This window comes from Prionailurus viverrinus, chromosome A1 (assembly GCF_022837055.1).
Source record: "Prionailurus viverrinus isolate Anna chromosome A1, UM_Priviv_1.0, whole genome shotgun sequence".
NCBI classification, from domain to species: Eukaryota; Metazoa; Chordata; class Mammalia; order Carnivora; family Felidae; genus Prionailurus; species Prionailurus viverrinus.
In genome coordinates this window covers 29,611,657-29,638,060 of record NC_062561.1, presented here as the reverse complement: position 1 = coordinate 29,638,060, position 26,404 = coordinate 29,611,657, and the positions used below count along the sequence as shown (strand labels likewise).

General features: G+C 36.9%; 1 protein-coding gene across 1 annotated transcript in view; it reads right to left on the bottom strand.

Moving 5' to 3' along the window:
- Positions 1 to 25,892, bottom strand: part of SUGT1 (SGT1 homolog, MIS12 kinetochore complex assembly cochaperone) — a 42,747-nt gene extending 16,855 nt beyond the window's left edge. The window contains exons 1-10 of the mRNA XM_047868347.1: positions 25,714 to 25,892; positions 25,564 to 25,621; positions 18,154 to 18,244; positions 17,395 to 17,464; positions 16,622 to 16,692; positions 13,685 to 13,738; positions 13,290 to 13,306; positions 10,471 to 10,505; positions 8,782 to 8,878; positions 7,908 to 8,015 (exon numbers count right to left, since the gene is read on the bottom strand). Coding sequence (XP_047724303.1) covers positions 7,908 to 8,015; positions 8,782 to 8,878; positions 10,471 to 10,505; positions 13,290 to 13,306; positions 13,685 to 13,738; positions 16,622 to 16,692; positions 17,395 to 17,464; positions 18,154 to 18,244; positions 25,564 to 25,621; positions 25,714 to 25,751 — 639 coding nt within the window. The 5' untranslated portion in view covers positions 25,752 to 25,892. The remainder of the gene's footprint in view (positions 1 to 7,907; positions 8,016 to 8,781; positions 8,879 to 10,470; positions 10,506 to 13,289; positions 13,307 to 13,684; positions 13,739 to 16,621; positions 16,693 to 17,394; positions 17,465 to 18,153; positions 18,245 to 25,563; positions 25,622 to 25,713) is intronic.
- Between the last annotated feature and the right edge of the window lie 512 nt (positions 25,893 to 26,404).

Sequence of the window (26,404 nt, the reverse complement as noted above, 5' to 3'; positions counted from 1 at the left end):
CAGGTCATGATCTCGTGGTTTGTTACTTCGAGCCCCGCATCGGGCCCTGTGCTGAAAGTTTGGAGCTTGGAGCCTGCTTCGGATTCTGTGTCTCCCTCTCCTCTCTCTCTGCCCCTCCCCTCCTCATGCTCTGTCTCTCCCTCTCTCTCAAAAATAAATAAACATAAAAAAAATTGTTTTTTTTTAAATGAAATTTATCTTTAACTTTCTAATCAAGGTCGATCCCCTAGGGTCTATTCTTAACCCTAACATACACTCACATAACACTTTCATCTATCTTGTTTTCCTTATATTTTAATTTTTTCTAAGAAAAGAATTACTACTTTTGTAAATATGAAAAAAAAAATTATACAAAGTTTAACAAAAAGAAAAGCCTATTCACACTGGTTCTTTGACTCCTTTAGATCCGATAAATCATTTAAACTAGCAATTACTGGTCATCTTTCTACCATCTGCACTTAGTGATAGAATCCTTAAAATCTGCACTTCATAATAACTTAAAACACTGAGAAATCTGCCAATATTTTTAACGAGACATGAAGTGATGGTATGGAAAGGGTTGTGGTCTCTGAGGATTTGTACTTTCTTTAGCACAGAAATGTAACCAAAAACTATTTTTATAATGAGAAAAACATGAAATGTCACTGGGAAAGAGACCAAAAGTGCACTATTTAAAAAAATTTTTTTGAAGTTTATTTATTTTGAGAGACAGAGAGAGAGAGCATGAGTGGGGAAGGGACAGCGAAAGGGAGAGAGAACACGGCACAGAGCCTGACACAGGGCTTGAAGCCATGAACTGTGAGATTATGACCTCAAAAATCAAAGAGCCAAAATCAAGAGTCGGACACCCAAATGACTGAGCCACCCAGGCAACCCAAAAGTACAGTATTTTTAACATAATTTATGTGTTTAAATTCTACATAAATAAAAAAATAAACTCTACATAAATAAAAACAATTTTATAAGAATCTCTACAGTTCTCTAAAATGATGACTAATTTTTATGAAGTAAAATGCTATCAATATTTTCTCATATACAATATTAAGTGACAGTAATATTAGTGACAGTATTTTAAAAGTTATCACTGCTGGAATAATTATCAAAAAGGGGCAAAAATCTAGTAGCTGGCAATGACACAGCAATAGTTACTGAAAAGAGCTATTATCCTAAAATTTAAAAAGTCATTTTGCTTCTTTAATTTTCAACTCATCTGGAAGTGAAGACCTGGCAAGCAGTGTATACATCAACACTACTATACTTAACTAACCTCTGCCACAGAGCACCCTATATTCACACCTCACGTTCCTGCACTTACGCAGGGTCTATAAAAAGTTCCTCGTTTCACCTAAAGAGCAGCACACACTACCATTCACATCTACTAAAAACAACCATAACCTGAGGAATTGTGTAGTATGAACAAAGAGGCCTTTATAAGGCCAAAGTCAAAGCTCTTAGTAACAACCTGTATCAAGACATGCTGACCTGAACTTGAAATTGTACTTAATCCATTCACCAAAATAGCTGCACATAATAAACCACTTAAAGCAGCTTTTTGAAAACACGAAAGTGAGGAGGAATACTAATTTTCTGTGAATTCTTTTTTACACGTATTTCACTTTCAATGTTTATATATGCTTTTTAAATTGAAGTGTTAAGTCTTAATGATTCTGGCAGGTACCTCCAGAGTTACCACCAGCCCAACTTCAGGTACTTTTACTGTGACTATTAAGAAGCTATTCTATTTTCACTTAAGTCAAAAATAATTTAAAAGTTAACTTAAAACTTTGGTAGTGTGCTTGAATGCTGCTCTCATATGCACAAGGAAGGCTTTCAAGAATGTCCCAAAGCAGTATTCACAGATTACTAATGACAATCCCTGCTGTTCCAAACTGTCAGTTCTCAAGATTTTGTATACTATCACCCACCTCTAAAGTCTTCTCTACACAGTTTAATTTTTTCCAATGAAAGGACTTCAGATTTAAAGGGAAGCCATTACTTCAAAAGGGTCATGACATCCAGATACCACCTTAAGAGGAGGTTAAGCTCCCACTTCCTGCTACAGAGGGACAGTGAAGGCATCTTTCTCAGACACTATGAGTTGTGGCAGTTTACTGCTGAACTTTCTTTTTCTGGTAGTTTTGACAACCACCTGTTTCAAGGCTGTAGTCATTAAATAATTGTTCCCGACCTTCAGAATGTAATTTTTCCTAACATTCTCTTAAACATCTAATTGCTGTATCTAACCCCTTCATCTGATAATAAACTCAAGTCTTCCTGAAGTCATACTGCACAACTACCATCTTTATTTTTACACTCAAATCATTTTTTTTTAAGTTTATTATTTCAGAGAGAAAGAGGAAGAGAGAGAAAGGGGGCGCACAAGCAGGGGAGGGGCAGAGTGAGAGGGAGACACAGAATCTGAAGCAGGCTCCAGGCTCTGAGCTGTCAGCACAGAACCTGATGCGGGACTCAAACCCATGAACCGTGAGATCATGACCTAAGCCAAAGTCACATGCTTAACCGACTGAGCCACCTAGGTGCCCCTACACTCAAATCATTTTATAATCATTTTTTTAAATGCAAAGAACAGTAATTAATGACAAGAAACTGAAAAATCTTCTCCAAAGTTCAACAAATTTTTTTAAATGTTTTTATTTTTGAGAGAGTGCGTACGAGTACTGAGTTGGGGAGGGGCAGAGAGAGACGGGGACAGGGGATCCAAAGAGGGCCCTGTGCCCGGTGCGGTGCGGTGCTTGAGCTTGAGATCATGACCTGAGTTGAAGTTGGACGCTTAACCTACTGAGCCACCCATGCGTTCCTCTTCCCCAAAGTTCTAATTGCACAATTCAAATATCTGCTTTGTGTCTACTCGGGCCAGACACTGTATTAGTACAAAAGGTCACGGTCTACTCTCCTTGAAGAAATTATTCAAGAAGCGATATTCCCATAAAAAAATTCCAGCAGGTATCACCTCTAGTGAAAGATCTAAATACAGGGAAATATTCCAGTTTCCTGGAAAGAAGTATGCCAAAATATCATCAATAGTGAGACTAATTACTTTCTCTGCTCCTTTACGTTTTTCCAAATTTCCTATGATACACATTTATTGCTTTTACAATCTGAATAAAAATCTAAATAATCTGGATAAAATAACTATAGCAGTAACGTTTCTTGAGCACTATTACATACCGTGTGTTTCATATACATCATCTCAGTTAAAAGAACAATGCTATAAAAGGAGATTACCATCCATATTTTAGAGATGAGGCAACCAAGATAGACAACTTGCTGGAAGTGTCTTCTGCTAGAAGTTTTACTTACTTCCTCACAAATAAACAGAGGTTGAAAATAAGACAACTATCAGTTTTAGAGAAGAGTCATAGATAGATACTACCTGCTGGAAATATGGTCATGAGCAAGTAACTAATCTCACTGAGCCTCAGCTTCTCCTGTAAAAAGGGATTAATAGGGTCTACTTCATTTAGGGTTCTTATGGGGATTAAATGAGCCCATGCATGAAAAGAATAGAGCACTGTATCTGGCAAATAACTGAATGTTCTTATTATCTTTATCATCATTATAACCAGCTAAAAAATCTGTGCAAAGTATTTAACATCTCTGGATTCAGTTTATACCTGTAAATAGGTGATAAAAATACCTATATCATACAGTAATCGTTAGGATTCCATGTGTAGATAATACACAGCATTCAAAATAGATACTTACTATAATTCTACACAGGTCAAACAGATAGGACTGACTAAGCTAAGATGCATGCAATGAAATACTTTCCTGTAAAACATTTAAGCGCATGAAAAAAATATCCATAGTATATGGCTAAATTTAAAAAGATAGCTACAGACAGTATTTACAGTAAAGTCCTTTTCTTTTGAAAATACATGAATATGCATTAGAAAAGGTGGAAAGAATACACTTCAAAAACAATTTGTGCATCATCAGCAACTAATTATTTAAAAACATAATTACCACCACCACTGTTATCAAAAAGACATAAAACAACAACCCAAAAGTCTCTACATCCTGCCCAGACATCCCCAACTCCATCACATCATCATTAGGATTCTTCTATGAATATTAAGAAAAGGAATTCACTCTGAAACTTCTCAAATTTTAGTAAGTTAAGGGAGCCATGGTCTGTCTCAAAATAAAGACACACATTTTTACCTCCCACAATTCCAGTCAAAAGCCTTCATATTTTATAGACATAATACAAAAAATTGCTCTGACTAGAAATAGGAATAGAATTTTTTTTTTAATTTTAAGTAATCTCTACACCCAATGCGGGACTCGAACCCACAACCCCAAGATCAAAGGTTTCACACTCCACTGAATGAGCCAGCCAGGTACCCCAAAGAATATTTCTACAAAGCATTTTGAAAATTCCCACTTTTTTAGGAGGAGTGAATATTAACCTTTAATATGAGTATTTCACAGCACAGCTGACACTTAAGTTATAAGCCTGTGATTGTGAGCAGAGAATACTGTCATGAAATTAGTAAGACGGAACAAAAGAAACACTACAGTTTCTTAATAAATAAAATGAATTAAGAGGCAGATAGGAAAGCTTGGATTCAATAAAAGGGAGAAATAACTGTCAGAAGTACTGAAAAAAATGAATTCTGACCTGGAAAAATCTAGGTAGGACACTGTAAAATATTTAGTTAAAAATGCTATTTCACTGATTGAAGGGTGCCACCTCTCTTATTTTCATTGCAAATTATATTTCCCTTGAATTAATAACACTTAACCAAAGATTATACAAGAATATGCAACATTTCTTCACCCTTGAAGATGGAAAAGAAAAAAACCGAATTCCCAAAGAAATCACCCCTTTAAAGCACACATTTTACAGAATCTCTAATTTTAAGCAGTTTCTTGTGACCAGAAGCATTCTTTTCTCCACTCACATAAACGATTCAAGATACCTGAATTCATATGAAAACCATGTGATTTCATTATTGTCTTCCTGTCATCACTAAATAAACCTCAGTAACCCACAGAAAGATTTGATTTTCAGTATTTAACAGTCTCCCTCTGCTGTATGAAAAAAGATTCTAAATTTTCATTTCCCTTAAGATATAATTAAGTACAATTATTTCAATTTGTTTCCCATAATATACAGCTTAAAAGTTGGTGGTCTAACAAAACTAATATATGTTACTTTCGGCTAGGAAAAGAAAAGTCATCTTCTTTACACATCTTTAGAATGGTAATTCTTTAATCTAGAACTTAGAAAAACCTAAGCAAAGAAGCACTAGCTTTCCAGAAATGAAAGTATTTCCCCTGGGCCAAGATGGATAATTTAGTAACTATGTAAACTTGGGGAAAGCTTTTAAAGTCCATGAACCTTGGTTTCATCTATAAAACTAAGAATAAAAATAATCTAACAACTTCAAAGGGTTAACATCAGAATCCATTTTAAATTAATTCACTGAGGGGCATCTGAGTGGCTCAGTTGGTTAAGCATCTGACTCTTAGAGTTTGGGCTCAGGTCATGATCTCACAGTTCATGAGTTGGAGCCCCATGTCAGGCTCCCTACTGCTGGTGCAGAACCTCCTTAGGATTTTCTCTCTCTCTCCCTTTCTGCCCTGTCCCCTCCCCCTTCTTTCTACCCCATCTAACCCCCCTGCCCAAAATAAATAAACTTTAAAAAATTAAATAAATGTATTCACTGAACAATTACTGAGCAGCCCTATGTACAACACATAGGGCTAGGGTTGACAAATTTAGCAAATGGAATATACTTACACTAAAAAATTATTCAGTTTGTAAAATTAATGGGGCATCCTATACTTTATGAGCCAATCTTACCTGGAGCATATACAAAGACATAAATATGACATGCTTCTTATCCTCACAGACTAAATGCAAGGGAAATAAAATGTATACATAAACTACTGCACAAAAAAGAAAAATAGTTATGTAGCATATAAAGAAAGAGGAAAGGCACAAAAAAGGTAACTGGGAACACAGCAGGAGCACTGCAAAATGGTCAGATTCAAGAAGTACTCAAGACTCAAAGGAAAATAAAGAATAAGAGATGACAGTGCTTCGTTAACATCCTCAATTCTAGCCACACAGACTTCTGTATTTATTATCACAAATACTATTCTTCCATAAGTTACATGAGGCGACCCACTAACACAAGTTTTTAAGTCATTTACGCCATCTATTCACACAAGTCAGCTTCCATTTAAACTACTTCAAAAGGGGGCGCCTGGGTGGCGCAGTCAGTTAAGCGTCCGACTTCAGCCAGGTCACGATCTCGCGGTCCGTGAGTTTGAGCCCCGCGTCGGGCTCTGGGCTGATGGCTCGGAGCCTGGAGCCTGTTTCCGATTCTGTGTCTCCCTCTCTCTCTCTCTGCCCCTCCCCCGTTCATGCTCTGTCTCTCTCTGTCCCCAAAAAAATAAATAAACGTTGAAAAAAAAAAATAAAAAAAAAAAAAACTACTTCAAAAGAATATGCATTAACAACCTGTTGATAAAAATACCGTATGTAGGAAAATGCCTAATTCGTAATTTTCTCAACTGTCTCCCTCCCAAATCTAGCCATAGTTTTGTGGTTGATTACTTACCCATCTTCTTTTACTAAACAAATTCTACACTATGTGGATAGGGTCAATAGGACTACAATCTTGGTAAGATTTCATTCCTTTTTCCCACCTACTTTCTATCTTCCAAACAACTGTTTCTTCTCTCCCCCTCATAATTTAACAGCTTTGTACTTTGTAATCTTTAAATAAATTAGTGGGCAAATCATGTCTAACTAGATGCAAAAAATGACCACTTCTTTATTTTGCACTTTTGCTCAAACGCTCGGCAGACACCCTCTTCTTTCCGCAAAGCCAGTTACCATATTCTCCCTGACACTAGCTGACCTGATTCTACTCTAGGATATGAAAATTCACCCAGCCTTAGAACTTAAACTCAATAATTAATAACACAGCATGTTGCAGGACATGTTTGTAAAGAAGGTGTAGCAATGGAAAAAATCTACTTATATCATTTATTGTCATTAACTCATTACATATCTCCATACAATTTTATAGATGAAAAAATTTCAGCACTCATTTAGTCCATATCTCTCATTTATACAGTGAAAATTTACACCTACAATAATTTTGTGACAATGTAAATTCACAAAGAACCAGAGTCAGATTTTTTTGATTTTTCAGTTCAGTACCTGTCCTGTTAAATTATACTACCTACATCTTTTGATTGATATCTAAAACAATATATGAATTTTAATTCCATTGCATACTTTTTGAAAATATAAAGAAATCTAAAAATTACATAATTACTCAAACCACAGTTTGAGTTACTCAGTATTCGCTTGTTAACAAAGTATTCTAAAATTCAACTTAATTAAAAAACAGGAAAAAAAACAGGCAGATTCATCTTCACAGTAGTATTTTTAACTGCATAAAACAGGGTGAGAAAGTATTTGTACATCAAAACAGACAAGTTCAAGAGAAGAGATACTCACTGTAACAAATCTTAAATAGAGGCTGATAATTGCTTTTTTAAAAACCTCTTTAAGAACTATTATACCAATCTTAATAAATATATAAACACTACTGAGGTTAAATTGATTTTTACATTCCACTATCCTAGAATTTTGGGAGGGGAAAATTGTTACTCAAAAATTATTGTTTTTAATTTGAAGACATGTGCCTGAAAGGATCTATAAACTTAAAATCACATGCGTGAGTAGTTGACCAATATTTCTAGATTTTGAAAACATCACTACTGACAACTATTTTATTTTTAAGTAATATCTACACTCAATGTGGGGTTTGAACTCACAACCCCAAGACCAAGAGTTGCATGCTCTTCTGACAGCTAGCCAGGTGCTCACACTAACAACCCTTTTAAAACTGTCTTACCTTTGTTGACAGTACTTTAAATGTGCTCTGTTCTGGTATTATAAGATGAAGAAGTCTCAGTTTCAAATTATAATCCTCTCCAGAAGGAAGTTTCACCAAAGCAGACAACTAATGAATACAAAATTAGCAGTACATTTTATAATTTATATAATGAAGGATCACTTAAACTGAATATAAGAATAGAATTTCCATGCTGCTACAGATTGTTTTAAATACTTTATATAGAGTACCAGATTTAAGAAACTCAAAATAATCCTTTTTTTCTATCGGGTACCCTTTACATGGATTCTCACATACATCATTAAATAACAGAAAATAGTATGTTTCAAACAAATATTTAACATTTAAATCTCCAGAAAACTCAAGAGCAAAATATAGTATGAAACAAAAGTATTCATATGCAAGACATCTACTTCTACCACTAACTTAAATATCATTAAAGTTTTCTAGTAAATGCTAGCAAACCAAATGATTAGAGGCCATACTAATTTCACGTGGTTAGCAAATTCTAAGACATATAAATCACCCAACAAATAAGTAGATCTTTTTCACAAAAGTGCATCACACAAATGTACCAAATCACATCTTACTAATTAATGTCTTTTATTATTTGTCAACCAGATTCTACTGTGAATTTCAAATCTAAAGGAAAATTATGTACATCTAGCTGTACCCTACAGTATAAACACTTTTGTCTCAAAATTTAAAATCACTCAAACTGAGAAGCAATGCTTTAGATTTTTATCAGCATTTTCCACATCTCAGGAAGAAATGACGTATCTGATAAACTGCTATAGGCTATTCTGCAATATACTATTTTGCAAATAAAAGTACGTAATCTCAAAATAAAAGATAGTTCAAAGATAGTAATAACCTCTTTTTCTGAAAATTCCACATTTACATTATTCTTCTGAACATTCTTGATCATGAGTGTAATGATTACTTGAGATTCTGTTTGATACCAGTCATACCTATTAAAAGAGAAAAAAAACCTCAGAACATCTAATATTCTCAAAGTTGTTGCTTCTTTATGTTTTGTCAAGAAAAAACTACAATATGATAAACAAGAGCTCCACCTTGAGGAACAAAATAGAAAAGCAGCTGGTGATTCACAAACAATTTTATATAACTGTATTTCCTTTGATCTGTACTAATGAACAGTGAGGTATAATCCCTAAAACGTTTCCAGGAGACTTAAACACTTACATGATTTTCGGGGTTCTGACTTACATCTGTATTACTGTTATGCTTAATCTAATGTTGAAAACAAAACTGATTCTAAACAACAAACCATTATTATATACCATCAATAGTTTTACACTTCCATTTCAATCTAATACGAAGAAAAAGCACTCTATCCCTATTTTACAGATGAAAAAATATAAGCCCAGAAGGGTGAAGCAATAAGCCAGTCAGTGGTAGGTGTTACACTGGACCCACATCAACCTGACTTCATACTCCCAAAATCTCTTAACTGAAGCTGGGGGCAACAGCCCTGAATACAATGAGCAGAAGCAAATGAGCTAAAAATTAAAATAACTTAAAAGTTTAACCCATCCTACCAAACACAACATTAAACACAGTATCTTCCTTCAGTCTCAAGGTACATGGGAAAACTAGTGGGCCTAGAAATTCTAATTATGTGTATCTTTCCCACAGAAGGCTCTAAAACTGTAGGGATCCTCACTTTCAAATTAGATTAGATTAGATTATAAACTCCATGAGGGCAGAGCTATTTATCTATCTTGCCACTATTATATTCCTAAGACTGAGCACAGTGCCTGGTAATATGAAATCAATGTCAGATTATCTTACATTCTAACATCATAGTTATCATTCGATGTTTGAATTATACTCTTGATGCTGCCACCAAGCTAGTCAAATTTCCCTGTCTACTTGGTACTTGGAGACTCATCCTAAATCTCGCCAGAAAGAACATGAATTGTTTTAACATTTTCAAGCAATTTTAGGTAATTAAAATGCACCTTGATTAAAGACATATACTTTAAGAGTCTCAGTTTCCTGCTGAAATTCAGTGAGGATGCAAAGCTCCAGATCAATGCCTTGTGTTTCTGTTACAGTCCTAAGAATACGAGTTGTACACATGGCTAATGAATAATTAAAAATAAATTCAAATACTTGCTAGATGCTTAATTCATCATTGTAACTGTTGCCCTGAGCAATAGTAACTTTCAACTCATGCAGAATTATCCAATGAAAGATATACTCTAAAATATAAAAGGCACAATTCTGTCAAGCCTACTAACTTATTTACCTGTGTAATAACACCTAAAGAGGTTCTTGTCATCTCAAGGTGACATAATATGGAACCAGAAAAAGCAAGTTTAAAGTGAAGTGATTTTAATTTACCCTTAATCATAAAGACTAACAGGAATCAGCAAACAGCTCGAGAATTTGTTTTCTCGGGCTAAGCACTATTTCTAAAAAAACTAAAAAACACTTAAAATCACAAAGTAAGGACTTGCTCATTACTATTAAACAATAGGATTTTTCCCTTTAGACATATATATCATGCATTATTTCATGAAAAAGAAACACTTACTTGATTTTTGACTGATGAGTCCTCTGGGATGCAGACTGATTTTGGCAAGTCGAAAGAGAAAAATTTTTACAAACTGGTTTAGCAACTGTATATTAAAACGCACATATTATTAATTTACCCAGTGCTATGGTTACTTTGATATGGAGTAACTACATGAAAACATCCTCAAAGACAAAGCATAATATTCATAATTGTTAAGTAACACTAGTCATCTCAAAAAATTAGAATATTCAGTATTTTTATAATTTTAAGATTTTTTTTCTAAAATAAAAGCATAAAACCCAAAATACTTTCTAAAGGTATGATTGGAAAAGCTTACATCTAAAATGTTCAGTACTAACTCTTTAAAATGAAAATAACAGGGGCGCCTGGGTGGCTCAGTCGGTTAAGCGTCCGACTTCGGCTCAGGTCACGATCTCACGGTCCGTGAGTTCGAGCCCCGCGTCGGGCTCTGTGTTGACCGCTCAGAGCCTGGAGCCTGTTTCAGATTCTGTGTCTCCCTCTCTCTCTGCCCCTTCCCTGTTCATGCTGTCTCTCTCTGTCTCAAAAATAAACGTTAAAAAAAAAATTTTTTTTTTAATAAAATAAAATGAAAATAACAATGACATTTAAAAAACCATTTTTCAGAAATAGTGTAACTTGGGTCGCCTGGGTGGCTCAGTCGGTTAGGCATTGGACTTGGGCTCAGGTCACTATCTTACGGTTTGGGAGTTTGAGCCCCTCACAGGGCTCTGCACTGATGGTACAGAGCCTGCCTGGGATTCTCTGTCTCCCTCTCTCTCTGCCCCTCCCCAACTTGCACATGCACTTCTCTCTCAAAATAAATAAATAAACTTTAAAAATTAAAAAAAAAAAAAAAAGAAATTAGTATAAACTTCATGCTTAACAATGGCATCAAACATGGCTCTGGAACATACGAAGGAACATTTTCATGGTACCTTCCAGATAACAGCTTACTCCATTTATGGTCTCTCAGTAACAAACATTCTAAACTGCCCATCAAAAAACAAAGTGACTCTTGACCAATCCATACTTTCCTAAACTACATGTGTGCCAGTTAAAACTATGTAAATCTGAAAAACTTGCCCTGGGTCATAAGTGACCTCTAAGTCGCCCCTAAATGATAAGCGAAGTGATGGGGTTTAAAGGAAGAAAATAAAACCCCTCTACAGATCTGAGTCTAACTCAGAATTACCCTCCAACATTAACTATTGACAAATACTCAATCTAGATATCAGATGGAGATAATGACTAGAACAGATTATTCCAGTTCACCTCGGTATAAAGATAAAACTACACTGGTGTCAACTACAGCAGGGACAAAATGCACTGTGACTATACAGCAATTTGTGTTACCAGACGAAGTATTACCCAAATGCTGCTCTGTTGTTTTCAGGACTAGTTCCAATCCCCAAAATAGTAAGCCATAAACAAAAATACCAGCGGTGTGAAAGAAGCCAACTTTTAAATACTTCCCTCACCTATCATACTTAGGAATATACACAAGCCTTGGGGGTATAGGGATAACCAGACAGGGTTCACTTTTGGTGATGTTCAAAACTCCAGTCACTACATATGCACATACCTGGCCTCATGCTCACAACCTGTCTAAAGCAGATTAACTCTAGCAGACCCGGTTTACAAATGAAGAAAACCCAGAGAATAAAATATTTTCTCAGTGTCACAATGTAATTCTGGAAGACAAAGATGTACATTTTCATTCAGACTTGAAGAAAGAGACCCAAAAAGGTTAAGTAACTGCCCTTAGAGTTAAGACCACACACACGTTTCCTAAATCCTTGTCATTTTATTGACTAAATTGTAGATGATCACTGCTAAAAAACCATTAGCCGTAATTTATGCGTGTTATTTATAAACATTGTAGTTAAAAAAAGTCAAATAATTTTCAACTCCACCATAATTTTAATTTTTTTTAAATGTTTATTTTTGAAAGAGGGACAGAGTGCGAGCTGGCGGAGGGGCAGAGACACACAACCCAAAGCAGGTTCCAGGCTGAGGTGTCAGTACAGAGCCAGACATGGGCTCAGACTCACAAACCGTGAGATCATGACTTGAGCCGAAGTCAGACACCTAACCAACTGAGCCACCCAGGCATCTCTCAACTCCATCATAATTTTTAATTTTTCAGTTTTAAAAGACTTGAAAGTCTTCATGTCCAAACACCAAATATGAAACTAAATTAGATAAACATTTCCAAATTCTAGTTAACTTTTGTGTGTGTGTTTTTTTTTTAATATTTATTTTGTGAGAGAGCAAGCGAGCGAGCATGCGCACATGAGGGACGAAGAGAGAGAGAGTATATATATCCCAAGCAGGTTCCATGCTGTCAGTGCAGAGCTGGATGCAGGGCTCAAACTCACAAACTATGACACCATGACCTGAGCTGAAACCAAGAGTTGGACGCTCAACCAACTAAGCCATCCAGGCGCCTCTGACTTTTGTGTTCCTATTACACCACCATAAACCCTGCAAGTGCTTCCAAGGCAGCAGCTGTTCAACCTAAATGTGAGGACGTTTCAGCAAGGAAAAGAAAAAAGAATAACCATCCTGACCATACTAAAACATACCAAATCAACTTGACTCATACATTAAATGAGCCCAATAATTTTCATGGCTACAAACCTCTACATTTATTTCATCAAACCAAAATGTATTATTTTAGTTACTAAAGGAAAAAGTATTTGCATCAAATTGCTTAAGATATAACTAAAAGAAAGATCAGTCTGAGTCCTGTCTCAAATATGCATAGCAAAATTATAATTAAGTAAAAACACGAAGGAGAAAAACTTTGTACTTACCACCTCAGATTGTGATCCTATTAAAAACATAAAAACATCTCCGGTTAACAATACACTTATAGACAAAGTTATATACATAATTTCTATGGTGCAAACATACTGACTGATTGCATAAATCAATTTACCATACATCCCAAATAAAAGAAAGTGGTTTAATTTTGCATTCTGGAGTCACTTTAGACTTCTTAGTAATTTCTTACCGGTAATATAATGATACAAATCTATCTAAATCATCCTTTCAATATAACAGTACCTTGGAAATCCCTATCTGAGGGAACTAGTTCAATTTATGATGTATAAAGTTATAAAGTTACAAATAAATTTGTTTAAATCCAAAAATGTCAAACATTTACTTCTTTGTAAACTGAAAGACCTTTAGAAACCTACATGCTTACCATCCTGAGCTTCTTGACACCTTTTAATCCAGACAGTGAAATCAGGATCTGCACCTAAAAAAAAACAGTGTAACATCACTCATCTGCACCATCTAACATATTCATTCAACAAATACTTACTGAATATCTACTATGTTCCAAGCAGTGCTTTAGGCACTCAGGGATTCAGCAGTGAATTAGACAGAAACCGTTGTCGTACCACAGTTTATAGCAAGCGTAAAATTACAGCTACAAATATACTAATAGGTTTAACATCTAGACATTCATCCTGAAGAATTAAAAAAAAAAAAAATTGCTTTTAACCAGTCAACCTTACTGGTTCCCAGATACACAGAATCTCTATTTCCCTCACCCTCTTCTGTTAAAGGAGCTTCCTCTAGCACAACGAAATCAGATCTGAATTAGAGTCCCTACACACCATCATTTAGTGTGGAGTGGAAGCCTAGTAACAGACAGCTGGACTGGGATCTAAAGGCCTCTCCTGACCCAGGTTTGTTCTCCAAAGCAGCTACCTACCTATCCTGTCTACTATTCTCTCAGTGGCCTTCTTGTTACCATGCCATTCTTACCAAGGGCAAAAAACACCTCTGGGGCGCCTGCGTGGCTCAGTTAAGCGGCCAACCTCAGTTCAGGTCATGATCTCACAGTTCATGGGTTTGAGGCCCACGTTGGGCTCTGTGCTAACAGCTCAGAGCTTGGAGCCTGCTTCAGATTTGGTGTCTCCCTCTCTCTCTCTCTCAAAAATGAATAAACATTTAAAAAAATTTTTTTAAAAACCACTTCTGTACTTTGTGTAGTTGTCATATCTCCAGATTCCATGGGAGCCAACAGACGACAGATGGTGAACTATACACTTAAAAGACGGCAATGCAAACATGTATGTAAGCAAATTATTACAAGACTTAGAACAATCATGATACCTAAACAGTACAGGGTCTAATGAAATATAATGTTTAAAATTATTAAAAGTATTCTAAATAAAAGTTTACACACTCAATCTAATTACAAGCAAGATTATTTTGAAAAATAAAAATTTCTTAAAATGGGGTGCCTGAGTGGCTCAGTTGGTTAAGCATCCAATATGGGCTCAGGTCATGATCTCGCGGTTTGTGGGTTCAAGCCGTGCATTGGGCTCTGTGCTGACAGCTCAGAGACTGGAGCCTGCTTTGGATTCTGTGTCTCCCTCTCTGCCTCTCCCCCACTTATGTTCATTTTCTTTCTCTCTCTCAAAATTAAACGTCAAAAAAATTGTTTTAATTTCTTAATATGAAATTTCCTAATACATTAATTTATAAGTGAAATCCAACTACACAGGCCTTAACTAATACCTACATACATGTACATACATATTCATTTTAGTGGGCGAAACAATTACATCAAAATCTTTGATTTAAATAACCTATTATTCAAATTAATCAGTAAATAAAAACCAAGCTTTCTACCATACCAAAGGAAAAAAAAAAGTAATATTCTGAGTTATAAATTTTTTACCTTGTCTAATAAGGGAACCCTAACAATTTAACATAAATTTTCCCTAAAATTAAAAGAGCAAATCTGTTTTTAAATTAAATATCCTCAACAGCAATTTTACCAAAAACCAGACACCTTCATTTGAGGCAGACTGAAGTAATTCTAAGATAAAAGTCCATGGCAAGAAGGTATTAAAAAAGAAAAATTTTAGATGGGGAACTTTCTATTGCTCTAAAAAAAGAAATAAGGAATAGGGCTTTGAAGTCTAGAAAGGGGAATGATTCATGTCTCTTCAGGGTTTTCATATATGTATCATACAAGAAAACTGGACTCTAGAATTTGCTAGGAGTGGTGGTACGCTGGCTTGCTAAGTGAGTAACCTAATGGTTCACATACTACCACTCTTTCCTAATTTGTAGGTTCCGATTGCAAAGTTGGGCGCGCTGTCCTCTCCCGAGCAGGCATACAGAAGAAAAGCAAATAATCAAAACAATACAACAGTAAATTTTTAGAAACATAAAAACACAGTCATGCAATACTTTAAAGTAGAGATTCACAACCTCAGCACTACTGATATTTTGGATGAGATACTTCTCTCTGTTCTGGGAAATAATCCTGTACAACATAGAATGTTTACCAGTATCCCTGGCCTCTACTCACTAGATGTCAATAGCACATCCCCCATCCATCAGTTATGGTCATCAAAAATCTCTTCAAACATTATCAAATGTCCCCAAGGGAGTAAAATCTTCCCTAGTTAGGAACCACTGCTCTAGAGAACTGTGAAAAGACTCTATCATTAGAGGAAGATAAAATGACAGTACACAATACACAATAAGAATTCTGTAGTCTACGATTATCTATGAGATTACTTACAACTTTTGTCTGCCAGTATTTTGCAGACTTTTCTGGTTTTTTGGCTCTTTCAATTTCTATACATGTGCAGAGATATCCATACGACGAATTTTCACATACTTCTCTGAAGCTGACGTTAAAAACTCACAGTACTTTCAAAGCTCCAAGTTTCTTCCTATCACAATTTACCCAAACTGACACTACACTTCCTTATAAAAATTTCTGCTGTAAAACTTCCCATCTCAGCTACCTGAATAATAACTTAAACTGAATAGACTTCTGAAAAAAGAGCAAATGAAACTTTCACTTGTCTATCAGAAAAATATAAAGCCAGGCTAAGTAAAGGGAGCACACTGAGTCTTTATATACAGCTTTTAACTTCTAATGGCAAAGTTTACCTGTGATTTAAATGCTAAAGAAAGGACAATTTAATCAATTTTAAGTAAACTCAAATTTTGCAAACAGGAAATGTCAGTAAGAAAAGAAAAAAAGATGTTGGGTTTCTACAATGAACTTGAGATGAATCTGAGATTACACTAACAAAATTGAGCTGTGGTATTTAAAATACAGAAATAGTGGGTTAGTTTATTAACATACAATTCCAATACTTACTATCTAATTTCTGTCCTCCTACAAAAGTTTCTAGAGCAGCAGCAAAGTTTTTTTCATGGTATTCACATATCCTGCATGACCATATTAAAAACAAATACCACACACACGTGAGATCATGAAAAAAGGCTTTCTTTCTAATTAAATATCTTAGCATGCTCTACTGGTAAAAGAAATATTTTAAGTATATGTTAATAAGCCAAGAAGTTTTCTAATATACTGTAACATTAAATATATCTCCCATTAAAACCCTATTTTGGAACTCATTTCAGAAGGAATTTCTTGATTTTAATTATGTACACTTGCTTATTCCAAAATATAGTTGCACTAAGAAATTAAAGAAGTTTCTTAATAAAGTTACACTTAACAGAAACAAGCTGGGATATAAAGTACACAGATAAAGCGCTTTCACAGCATTAAATGTAGCCTGTCTAGCTTGGTTGAGAAATATATTCTCTAGTCACTTAAATATAGTAAATCCCAAACAATGAACAAAAAGGGATATGAAATCCATCAGTTTCATCTATACCTTGCAATTACTCCAATCATTGCTATTTTAAAAAACACTAGTTATATATCTCCTATCACATACTAACTAGTTATGGAAGTATAAAATTATATTTAAAATTAAATCCTATTTCAGCTGTAAAATGTATTAATAAAATGTATCAATACAGAATTTACTATTTACATAAAACTTAGAATTAATTCATTCAACAAACTAAACACCTACTATCTATAGTCCAGATTCAATAAGAAGAGTGGTTATTGCATACCCTTTTCTCAGCATAGCAATGGAATTATTTGGATTAAGTTCAAGAGATTTCCTTGCATCAGCAACAGCATCTATATACAAAAAAAATTAAAAAATTAAAAAAAAATGGGGTTTTTAGTCAGTTATTTGTGGATCCTAACAAGTTACACACGGAACTTGAATCAGCCTTGGATTTTTAAGTTTTCAAGTTTGAAAATGGACAAATGCTTCTAAATTAGGAAAAACTAATCCAAGATATAATTTAAAAAACTTTACCCTCATACCTTATGAGCCTAATATTTAGCTTCCTTTTTAAAGCTATTCAGTCAATGAATAAAGCTCTGTGATAAAGTTCATCTAATTTTCTCATTAACATCATTTATGTAATTTGTCTCAAGGTATTTAATTTTTCCCTACCCAGATTCTCTATCCAGAATAAAGTTACACAATACAGAAAGGTATTCTTTTTTATAAAAATTGCAAACAAGAACATTTCATTTAAATACTCTGTGAAATAGTAAATGTAATGCTATTTTTTGCTAGCATATAAAATAACTACAAATGAAATCCATATAAATTGTCCACCCACTGAAGGAAGAAAAGATACCCAGAACATCTGTTTGGGTGTTGCTCAACAAGTTTGTCATGTTTCAGCTACTTTACACCCTGTATGAAAGACCAATTTAAAAATCCTCAAAGATAATCTCTACTGTGTATGATTCACTTTATCTTTGGCAACATTTACAACTTAAGAAAAAATACAGTCAGTAAGAAAAGTTACCACAGTAATTCCCAAGAAGAATGTAACAATAAGCTCTTTGACAATAATATTCTGCATCATCTGGTTTCTGTTCCAAAGCCTTAGTCAGCTCCTAAAATATAAACATGTTGACTGTTAGTACATGTTTTTTTAAAAGCAACTGAATTCTAATTAAACATGATTTTTAATCAAATAACCTATTATCATAAGCTATTTGGAGAAAGATAACAGGGAATTACAATAAGTCTGGAGCTTTTCTTTGCAAGAGAGTCGGTATCTCCCCTTCTCCGCTCTCCCCCACCAAAACCTACAATCTAATGTAGTATCTTAGCACAATTCCTGGCCTACAGTAGAAACTCAATAAATGGTAATTATTATCACCTCATTTATTCTGAAGAATTTAGATGATATACATTGACCATCACAGATTTTCTCCTCCTAATTTGGAAAAGACTCAAAGATCATGTAGAAGTTGACATGCCTAGAAAATGCAAAGCTGTCCAATAAAAACAAAGAAACAAACACAAAACCTAGAAGTTAAATCTAGAGCTCAGGGAAGTTAACAGAATCAATAAAGACACAAGCTTATCTGGCCCTCTCCTATCCTGTCAATGGCAGGCAACCCTAAGAAATTACAGCATTCTGTTTAAAACCCAGATACAATATCTCATAGAAAGCTACTATCAATTGATCAAGATTTAACATCAGATTAAAAGTTTGCCACCCTGGGCAGTCAAAAAAGTATGTTAAGTGGTAGCTGAAACGACACAAGAAGACACAACACGATCACAATCACCCAACGACAAATATAGGCCAATAGGAATGCTTTCATTCTCTACCCAGTGCTCACACATCTTAGGGATTTGGTAGTTTTCTTAAAAGGTAAAATCATTTCAAAAGCCACACATCATTAATTTTGCTTTAACCCAGTAGTGTGGTTCTCACAAAGCAATGTATACTATACATGGTAATCATTTACCCAAAATCCAACACACCTAAGATCCACACCATTTTTTACTATCTTCACCTCTACCATCCTGATTCAAGCAATAATGAAAATCAAGATCTGGTTTACATCAATAGGCATAAAATGCTCCAATGTCTTTCGCTGACTCAGGACAAAGGCCCAAGTTCGTCCAGTGACCTGCAAGGCCCTCCCTGATACTACCCTCTGCTAGCTTTTCAACCTCCTCTCTTACTACTCTTCCCCTTGTTCGTCTACCCTAAGCAAATTGGCCTCCTTGCTGTTCTTCAAACACCTTAGGACTCTGCACCTGCTGCTTCTCTCACTGGAAAGCTCTTTCCCCCAGACATGCACAGAAGATCTATTCCTTTACTTTCTAGTTAGTGATGAGGCTGTGACAGAGACAGGATTCAAATCCAGTCTGCCTGACTCCAAATATGGTTTTAAACACTGCCTCTTGGTAATGTTGTTCCAAGTATCTTTCACACACCAATGACATTTTATTAATGTGTTTTCCTAACACTTTAAAATTCCTAAGTTAAATGATACCATCTTGCACTAAACTTTCAACAATTTTGAAAAGAGCTAATAGCTTCTTACCTATCTACTCAAATATATCTTCAAACCAAATTTCTAGCCTCTCCTAAGCAAGAAAACAGGTACATTTCAGGTCAAAAAAGCTACTATAAATTATATTAATATCTGGATCATCTAATTGTTTTATTTTTAACGTTTATTTAAAGTGCGACAGAGGGGGGAGAGGCAGAGAGATAAGGAGAGAGAGAATCCCAAGCAGGCTCCAGGCTGTCAGTGCAGAGCCCGACACAGGGCTTGATCTCACAAACCATGAGATCATGACCTAAGCCGAAATCAAGAGTCAGACGCTTAACTGACTGAGCCACCCAGGCACCCCGGGTTTATTAACTTAGAAAGCATTTTTAAACATATGTTACATAACAAATCCAGGCCAGACACTGGGGGTACAAAGAATATTAAAATTAAAATGGAGTCAAGTAACAACTTCTGAATTTCAAAGAACCAACTTGCAAATAACCTTTAAAAGCACAAACTAACTGGTTAAGGAGAAACAGTTACGTGATTCAGTTAAATAAAACAACTTACTTGTTAGGCTGTTATTTTTGAAAAGTTACCAAGGGACAGAGCACAAACTGAACATTATGACACAAATTTAAATCATAAACTACAATAACCAATTTACTTTGAATAAGCAATACACAGTATAATAAAACCAGAAAAAGTGAAGTTAAAACAATAATCTGTGGTTGTATGAACTACAACAGACTTGTGGCATGTTTTGAGATTCTACTGTTTCTGTGACAACAGTTGTTCACTGCTGGAGTACAAAGGGACTGAAGAAAGGTATCTCAGAAGGCAAGGACTTCAGTGCCAACATTTGATTCATAGTGGCAAAAGGCCATTCATTATGTAATGCAGACCAATGGGAAACATACTGTGAACATGTCCAAAGATATATACTTCCATAAAATGGGTTACGCTATGGTCAAGCAATTTATAGTTCTAAAAATAAAGAAACTCAGTGAACTCTAAAGTATAATTACACTGAAATCTTTACCAAGATCATGACAAAGGAAATACCCTGATAATCCAGAAAAAATAAGGGAAAAAAACCTCCTTTTTAAGGCATTAAAATTGTTTAAAATTTGGACCTGAGAAAATGAATTTCTAAATCTTTCCAGTTTTAGGCTTTGTAAAAATGCTACTCAACAAGATAACTTGTTGTTAAGGTTAAAAGCTAAAGCAGACTGCTCAGAGGGACCTAACTGCTGAAGGTATGTAGCTCTAGGTATCTCAATTTGACTCCATTTCCCTTTTTCTTCTAGCCACGCTAATCTCCAATCACAGATAATAAACAAGAGTGTCAACCCTTCTCCTTTCCTAAACTATCTAGCACTGCTGAAAACAAAAACCACACAGCCATGCACAGCTGGTAACATTGCACATTTATGCTAACCAGCGACACTCTCAACAAAGCTATCAATGGTCAGTATCTTTAAAGTCAGCTACCAAACCTTTAATTATATTATACATCCCTAGACCTACCTCCTCCTCCAGAGGATGACCTTGATGCCTTGAACCCAGAGACTTATCACTTCTCAACTATATAACCTTGAGCAAGTTAATCTCTTTGGCCTCAGCTTCCTTGTGAGTAAAATGCAAATACCCACCTCAACTGTTCCAAGAATTATCGGGGGGGGGGGGGTGGGGGGGGGGTGGGGGGTGGGGGGTGGGGGGGGGTGGGTGGAGGGTGCCTGGCGGCTCAGTTAAGCATCTGACTTCGGCTCAGGTCATGATCTCATGGCTCGTGGGTTCGAGCACCGCATTGGGCTCTGTGCTGACAGCTCAGAGCCTGGAGCCTGCTTCAGATTCTGTGTCTCCCTCTCTCTCTGCCCCTCACCTGCTCACGCTTTGTCTCTCCTAAAAATGAATAAACGTTTAAAAAAAAAAAAAAGATGCACAAAACCCCTGCCACCTTAAAGTTTACAATGGGGCCCACTTTAGACAGGATGGTCTAGGAAAAAAAGCTGAGATGACATTTCAGCTGAAATCTCAATAGGTCTTATCTAGTCCCACTTCACAGGAAACCTGATCCAGAGTGACAAGAGGAATTTTCCTGAGGTTATGGATTTATTATGAAACCAGGATTTTGGATCCAAGCACTCTAATTCCAGAGCCTTTGCTTTTTTCTTTCATTTTTTTTTTTTTTAATTAAATTTTACCCCCAGTGTGGAGCTCAAACTCATGACCTGAAGATCAAGAGTCACATGTTCTACCAACTAAGCCAGCCAGGCACCCCCAAAGCCAGTGCTCTTAACTGTTTATACTGGGTCTCAAAAGATCTCATAATCCATACATATGTTTTCTCTCCCTAGTGAGCTGAGACATCCTGTTCAAGTGTTTGACTACCCTAGTTAGTCTCTGCTATGTTCTCAGTGTACTTCATACACCACTCCATTAGAATATTTACTTTATATTTTACTAATCTGTTGATTTGTCTCTGTCTCCACTAGAATGCAAACTTCCTCAGTGCTGTCTTTTCATCTTTAGATACCTGACTCCCAGCACAAAATTCATCAGTAATGTATATTGTATACTGAATGAATGAAAAAGGTGAATCAGCTTGATACATTTCCCCTTTAATCCTAATTGGATAGTCTTATATAAAAATGTAACATTTTAGGGGCTCCAGGGTGGCTTAGTTGAACATCGGGCTCTTAATCTCAAGTCATGATCTTGCAGTTTGTGAAATCAAGCCCCACATAGGGTTCTGTGCTGACAGCTTGGAGCCTGGGGATTCTACCTCTCCCTCTGCCTCTGTCCCTCCCCCACTGGCTCCTGCACTCTCTCTCAAAATAAACGTAAAAAAAAAAAAAAAAAGTTAACATTTTAATTGATATAACATCAAGTGTCCTGAATTTCAAAATGACTAGTTGACTCTTGAACAATGAGGTGTGTTAGGGGCACTGACCCTTACACAGTCAAAAATCCAATCTAACTTTTAACTCTCCAAAAACTTAATCCATAGATTTCTATTGACCAGAAGCCTGACTAATAACATAAACAGTCAACTGACACATATCGTGAATGTTGTATGTATTATATACTATATTCCTACAATAAAGCTAGAGGAAAAAAATTAAGAAAATCACAAGGGAAAAGCATTTACAGAATGGTATGTGCTGGGACACATCCATGTGTAAGTGGGCCAATGCAAACCCATGTTGTTCAGGGGTCAACGGTACTGCTAAACCAGCCCTTGAGAAAGTCTAGAGAGAAACAACCTCTCATCAAGGTTCCAGGCTTACTTATCATTACCAATTACTTAGTAACTAACATTTACCTGTTCATCTTTATGAGAAGGTCTTCTCAAGCTTTAAAAAGAACACTTCCTCTTAAAACAACTGGTTCTCCCCACTCCCAGTTTCTGACTCAGGTAGGTGGGGTGGGTCCTGAGAATATGCATTTCTAGCAAGTTCCCAGGTAATGCTGCTACAGGTGGTCTGGGGAGGATACTTTTGAGAATTACTTTCTACAACACTAGACTCAGTGTGGAAATTTGTGTCCTGAGGGCCCCATTCTGCCTCTAATTGGCTATATACATCTTTGTGACAGATCATTTGGATTTCTTTGGGTCTGTTTTCTTCTGTAAAATGGAAGGGTAAGTACTAGACCACATGAAGTGTAAGAACTTTGAGTCCATCTGAGGTGGGGCCCGAGCATTTGCATTTCTAATAAATTCCCAGGTGACGCTGATGCTTCTGGTTCAAAAGCCACAGTTTAAGAACCAAGGTACTAAAGCTAACCACATGCCTATTCTATGCAATTTCGTTCTTAGGTATATACACCCAAAACAAAGTGCACGTGTTCACCAAGGTACACGTACAAGGAAATTCAGTGGCTTTACTCATACTAGCTAATAACTGGAAATAACCTAAACATCTACTGTTAGTATAAACTGGTTTTGTTTTGTTTTGTTTTGTTTTTGAGAGCACACATGTGCGTGAGTGGGGGAAAGCCAGAGGGAGAGGGAGAGGGAGAAAGACTCTTAAGCAGGCTCCATGCTGAGCACGGAGCCGGAGGTGGGACTCAATCCCATGACCCTGGGATCATGACCTGAATCAACTGAGCCACCCACGTGCCCCTGTGCTGTATTTTTAAACAATGAAATACTACACAGCAGTGAAAAAAATAACTACTTCACACAATATGGACATATCTCACATGTTTAAAGCAAGACACAGTACCAAACTCAACTGGGTAACTAGTCTATTATTCCGTTTATAGGAAGCACAAGAGAAAGCAAAACTAATGGTGACAGAGGTCAAAATGGGAGTTTTCCTGGTGGGTAAGGGGAATTATTGGCTGGGAAGAAGGATGAGGGAGCTCTCAGGATGGAAGTGTTCCCCATATTGATCTGGGGGGTATACGCATGTGTAAAACTACAACTTCAGTAGCTGCAGACTTACGATGTTATACACACAACTTCAAAAAAATGTTCTTAAATAAAACAAGGGAGATGAGAAGTGACAACAAAATTCATTGCAACAATATCCTTTAAAAGCAACCCATATAAGCTAGATTTCCAATGAAGGCAGTGGGGCTAAGACGACCACAACAAATGTAGCTTCTGAAATTAACAGTTGTCTAGATGACCTACTGAATTATGGAGAAAAATGCTCAGTGCCTCCTGTAACATTATTCTAATCCTGATCCCAGAAGCTTCGCTGGGAAACAGAGCACAATAGATGAACCAACCATTTTATCCGAGGGCCTTCATATCTAGACCCCAAAAAACACACCCCAACTTAAAAGGTTCTAAAGGACCTGGCCCCTGGCTTCCTCCTGGCACCATCACTCACTCCTCTTTCATCCCCCTCTAGTGAAATGGGCCTTTTTGCTGCTCCTTGAGTCGGACAGCCTCATGACTTTGCATTGGCTCTTTTCCTGCCTGGAATGCTCTTTCCCCAGAGCTTCACATCACCCTCCCTCAGGTCTCTGTTCAAACATCACCTCTTCGGAGAGACTCTACTACCCATGTGGCAAATTTCGTTTAGCACTCCTAGCTAGAAAAAAAAACATCTTTTGCCTCAAACTGCTAACCTTACCTGTATTAGATATAACAACTAGACAAGGTTTGGTTTCCTCTTTCCCTCCTACTTCAAACCAAGAAAGCCCTCGCTGTATTTTGCGACCGATTGCATCATGTATCCCTCTCTTGGGCTCTCTTTATTACTTTTAATTATTACTTAAATCTTGCTCTTTTGACTTTTCTTTCTACCTTTATAGTCTTCCACTTCACACAAATACAAAGTGTCCTGTAAATACAAATGCAAGACATAATACAAGACTTTAATCCGTAGCAATCAGTGTCTTGTACAAAGCAACTCCAAAAAAAAGTTCTGATATATGAGTGGATAATGAACAGTGACAGGACATCTGGAAATATTCAGGAACACGGTAAAAGGTTTTTGTTCCAGCAGTCTGCACTTTTTAGCACAGCACCTGGTATATACGGATGGCAAGAATTATCAAGTGGAAAACCGAATTAACAAATATAATCAAGCCTAGATTTCACTTTTTCTCCTACTCACAAATGCCATTAAAAAAAAAAAAAAAAAACAAAACTGTTTCCAGGCCAACTATGAAGGTTAACTACGCCCCCAAGAAATAAAGAAGGCATTCGTAAGCAGCTACGAGGATGCAGTAACGCTCTACAACTGGGAGGGGACATGAACAAGGGTCTGGAGTAACTGGGCCACTGTGGAACCGAGGACAGACGGACACTGTCAGGATTAAGGATGATACACAACATCAACAGTAACCCCGATCCCAGGAAGGCAGTGCTGAGAAAAGGCGGGGTCCGCTGGAACCCGTGGGGGCCGTGCTCTCCCAAGAAGAGTGGAGGAAGCGGAGACTGATTCTCTCACCTCTAACGCCGCCTGAGGGTCCTCGTCGATCAGAGCATCTGAGAAGCTCCGGAAAAACCTGCCAGCGAAAACAACGACATGCTCACTAAGAAGAGGGTGAGTGGGAGGGGGAGATAAAAAATAATTAGCGAAAAGAATAAAAACACGCACTTCTGGGCTGTTGCAGGTTCTGCTGCAGCTGCCGCCATCCCTAATAATCGCTGTTGCTGTTAGAGCTGCTACCACCGAGGTTACGAGCTGCGCCGCCGCCCAAGGGGGAAACTTCTGGAGAAACACAAACTGAGCTTCCGTCCTAAGTAGCCAACGAGCAGCCACGCAGCGTGCGGCGGGGGGAGGGGAAACGAAAAGCGAGCGCAGGGCGGGCTGGGACCGTGGAGGACTGAGTCTCGCGGCCGGCCGCGTCCCGTGACCAACACTCCCAGTCCCCGCCCTTCGCAGCCATGGTTACGGACGCGTGGGCTATTCATGTCTCCGCACTCCAACAGAGCCTTTGGGGGTAGTAGTTCAAAAGCATTTTTGTACCATACTGTTATTCCCCAGGAGCGTGTGACGCTTGGGAAAGTTTTGCACGTCTATTAATAATAAGCCACATAGGGCTCCATTTTCACCACAGCTCACTATAATTCTTATCATGGCTCCCCGAGGCAGCCGAGGCTTTCATGACCTGTGACGTCATTCTGCACTACGTGTCTTTTCCGGGAGCGTAGTTCCGGCCTGTGCGTAGTTCCTGTGATTTATGCGCTGGGAATCCTAACAGACAAGGACTTGCCGGAAATCGTCCTGCCCTTGCAGATGCTAGACTGAAGGATGCACTTTGGTTCCGGTTCGCGTGTACTATTCC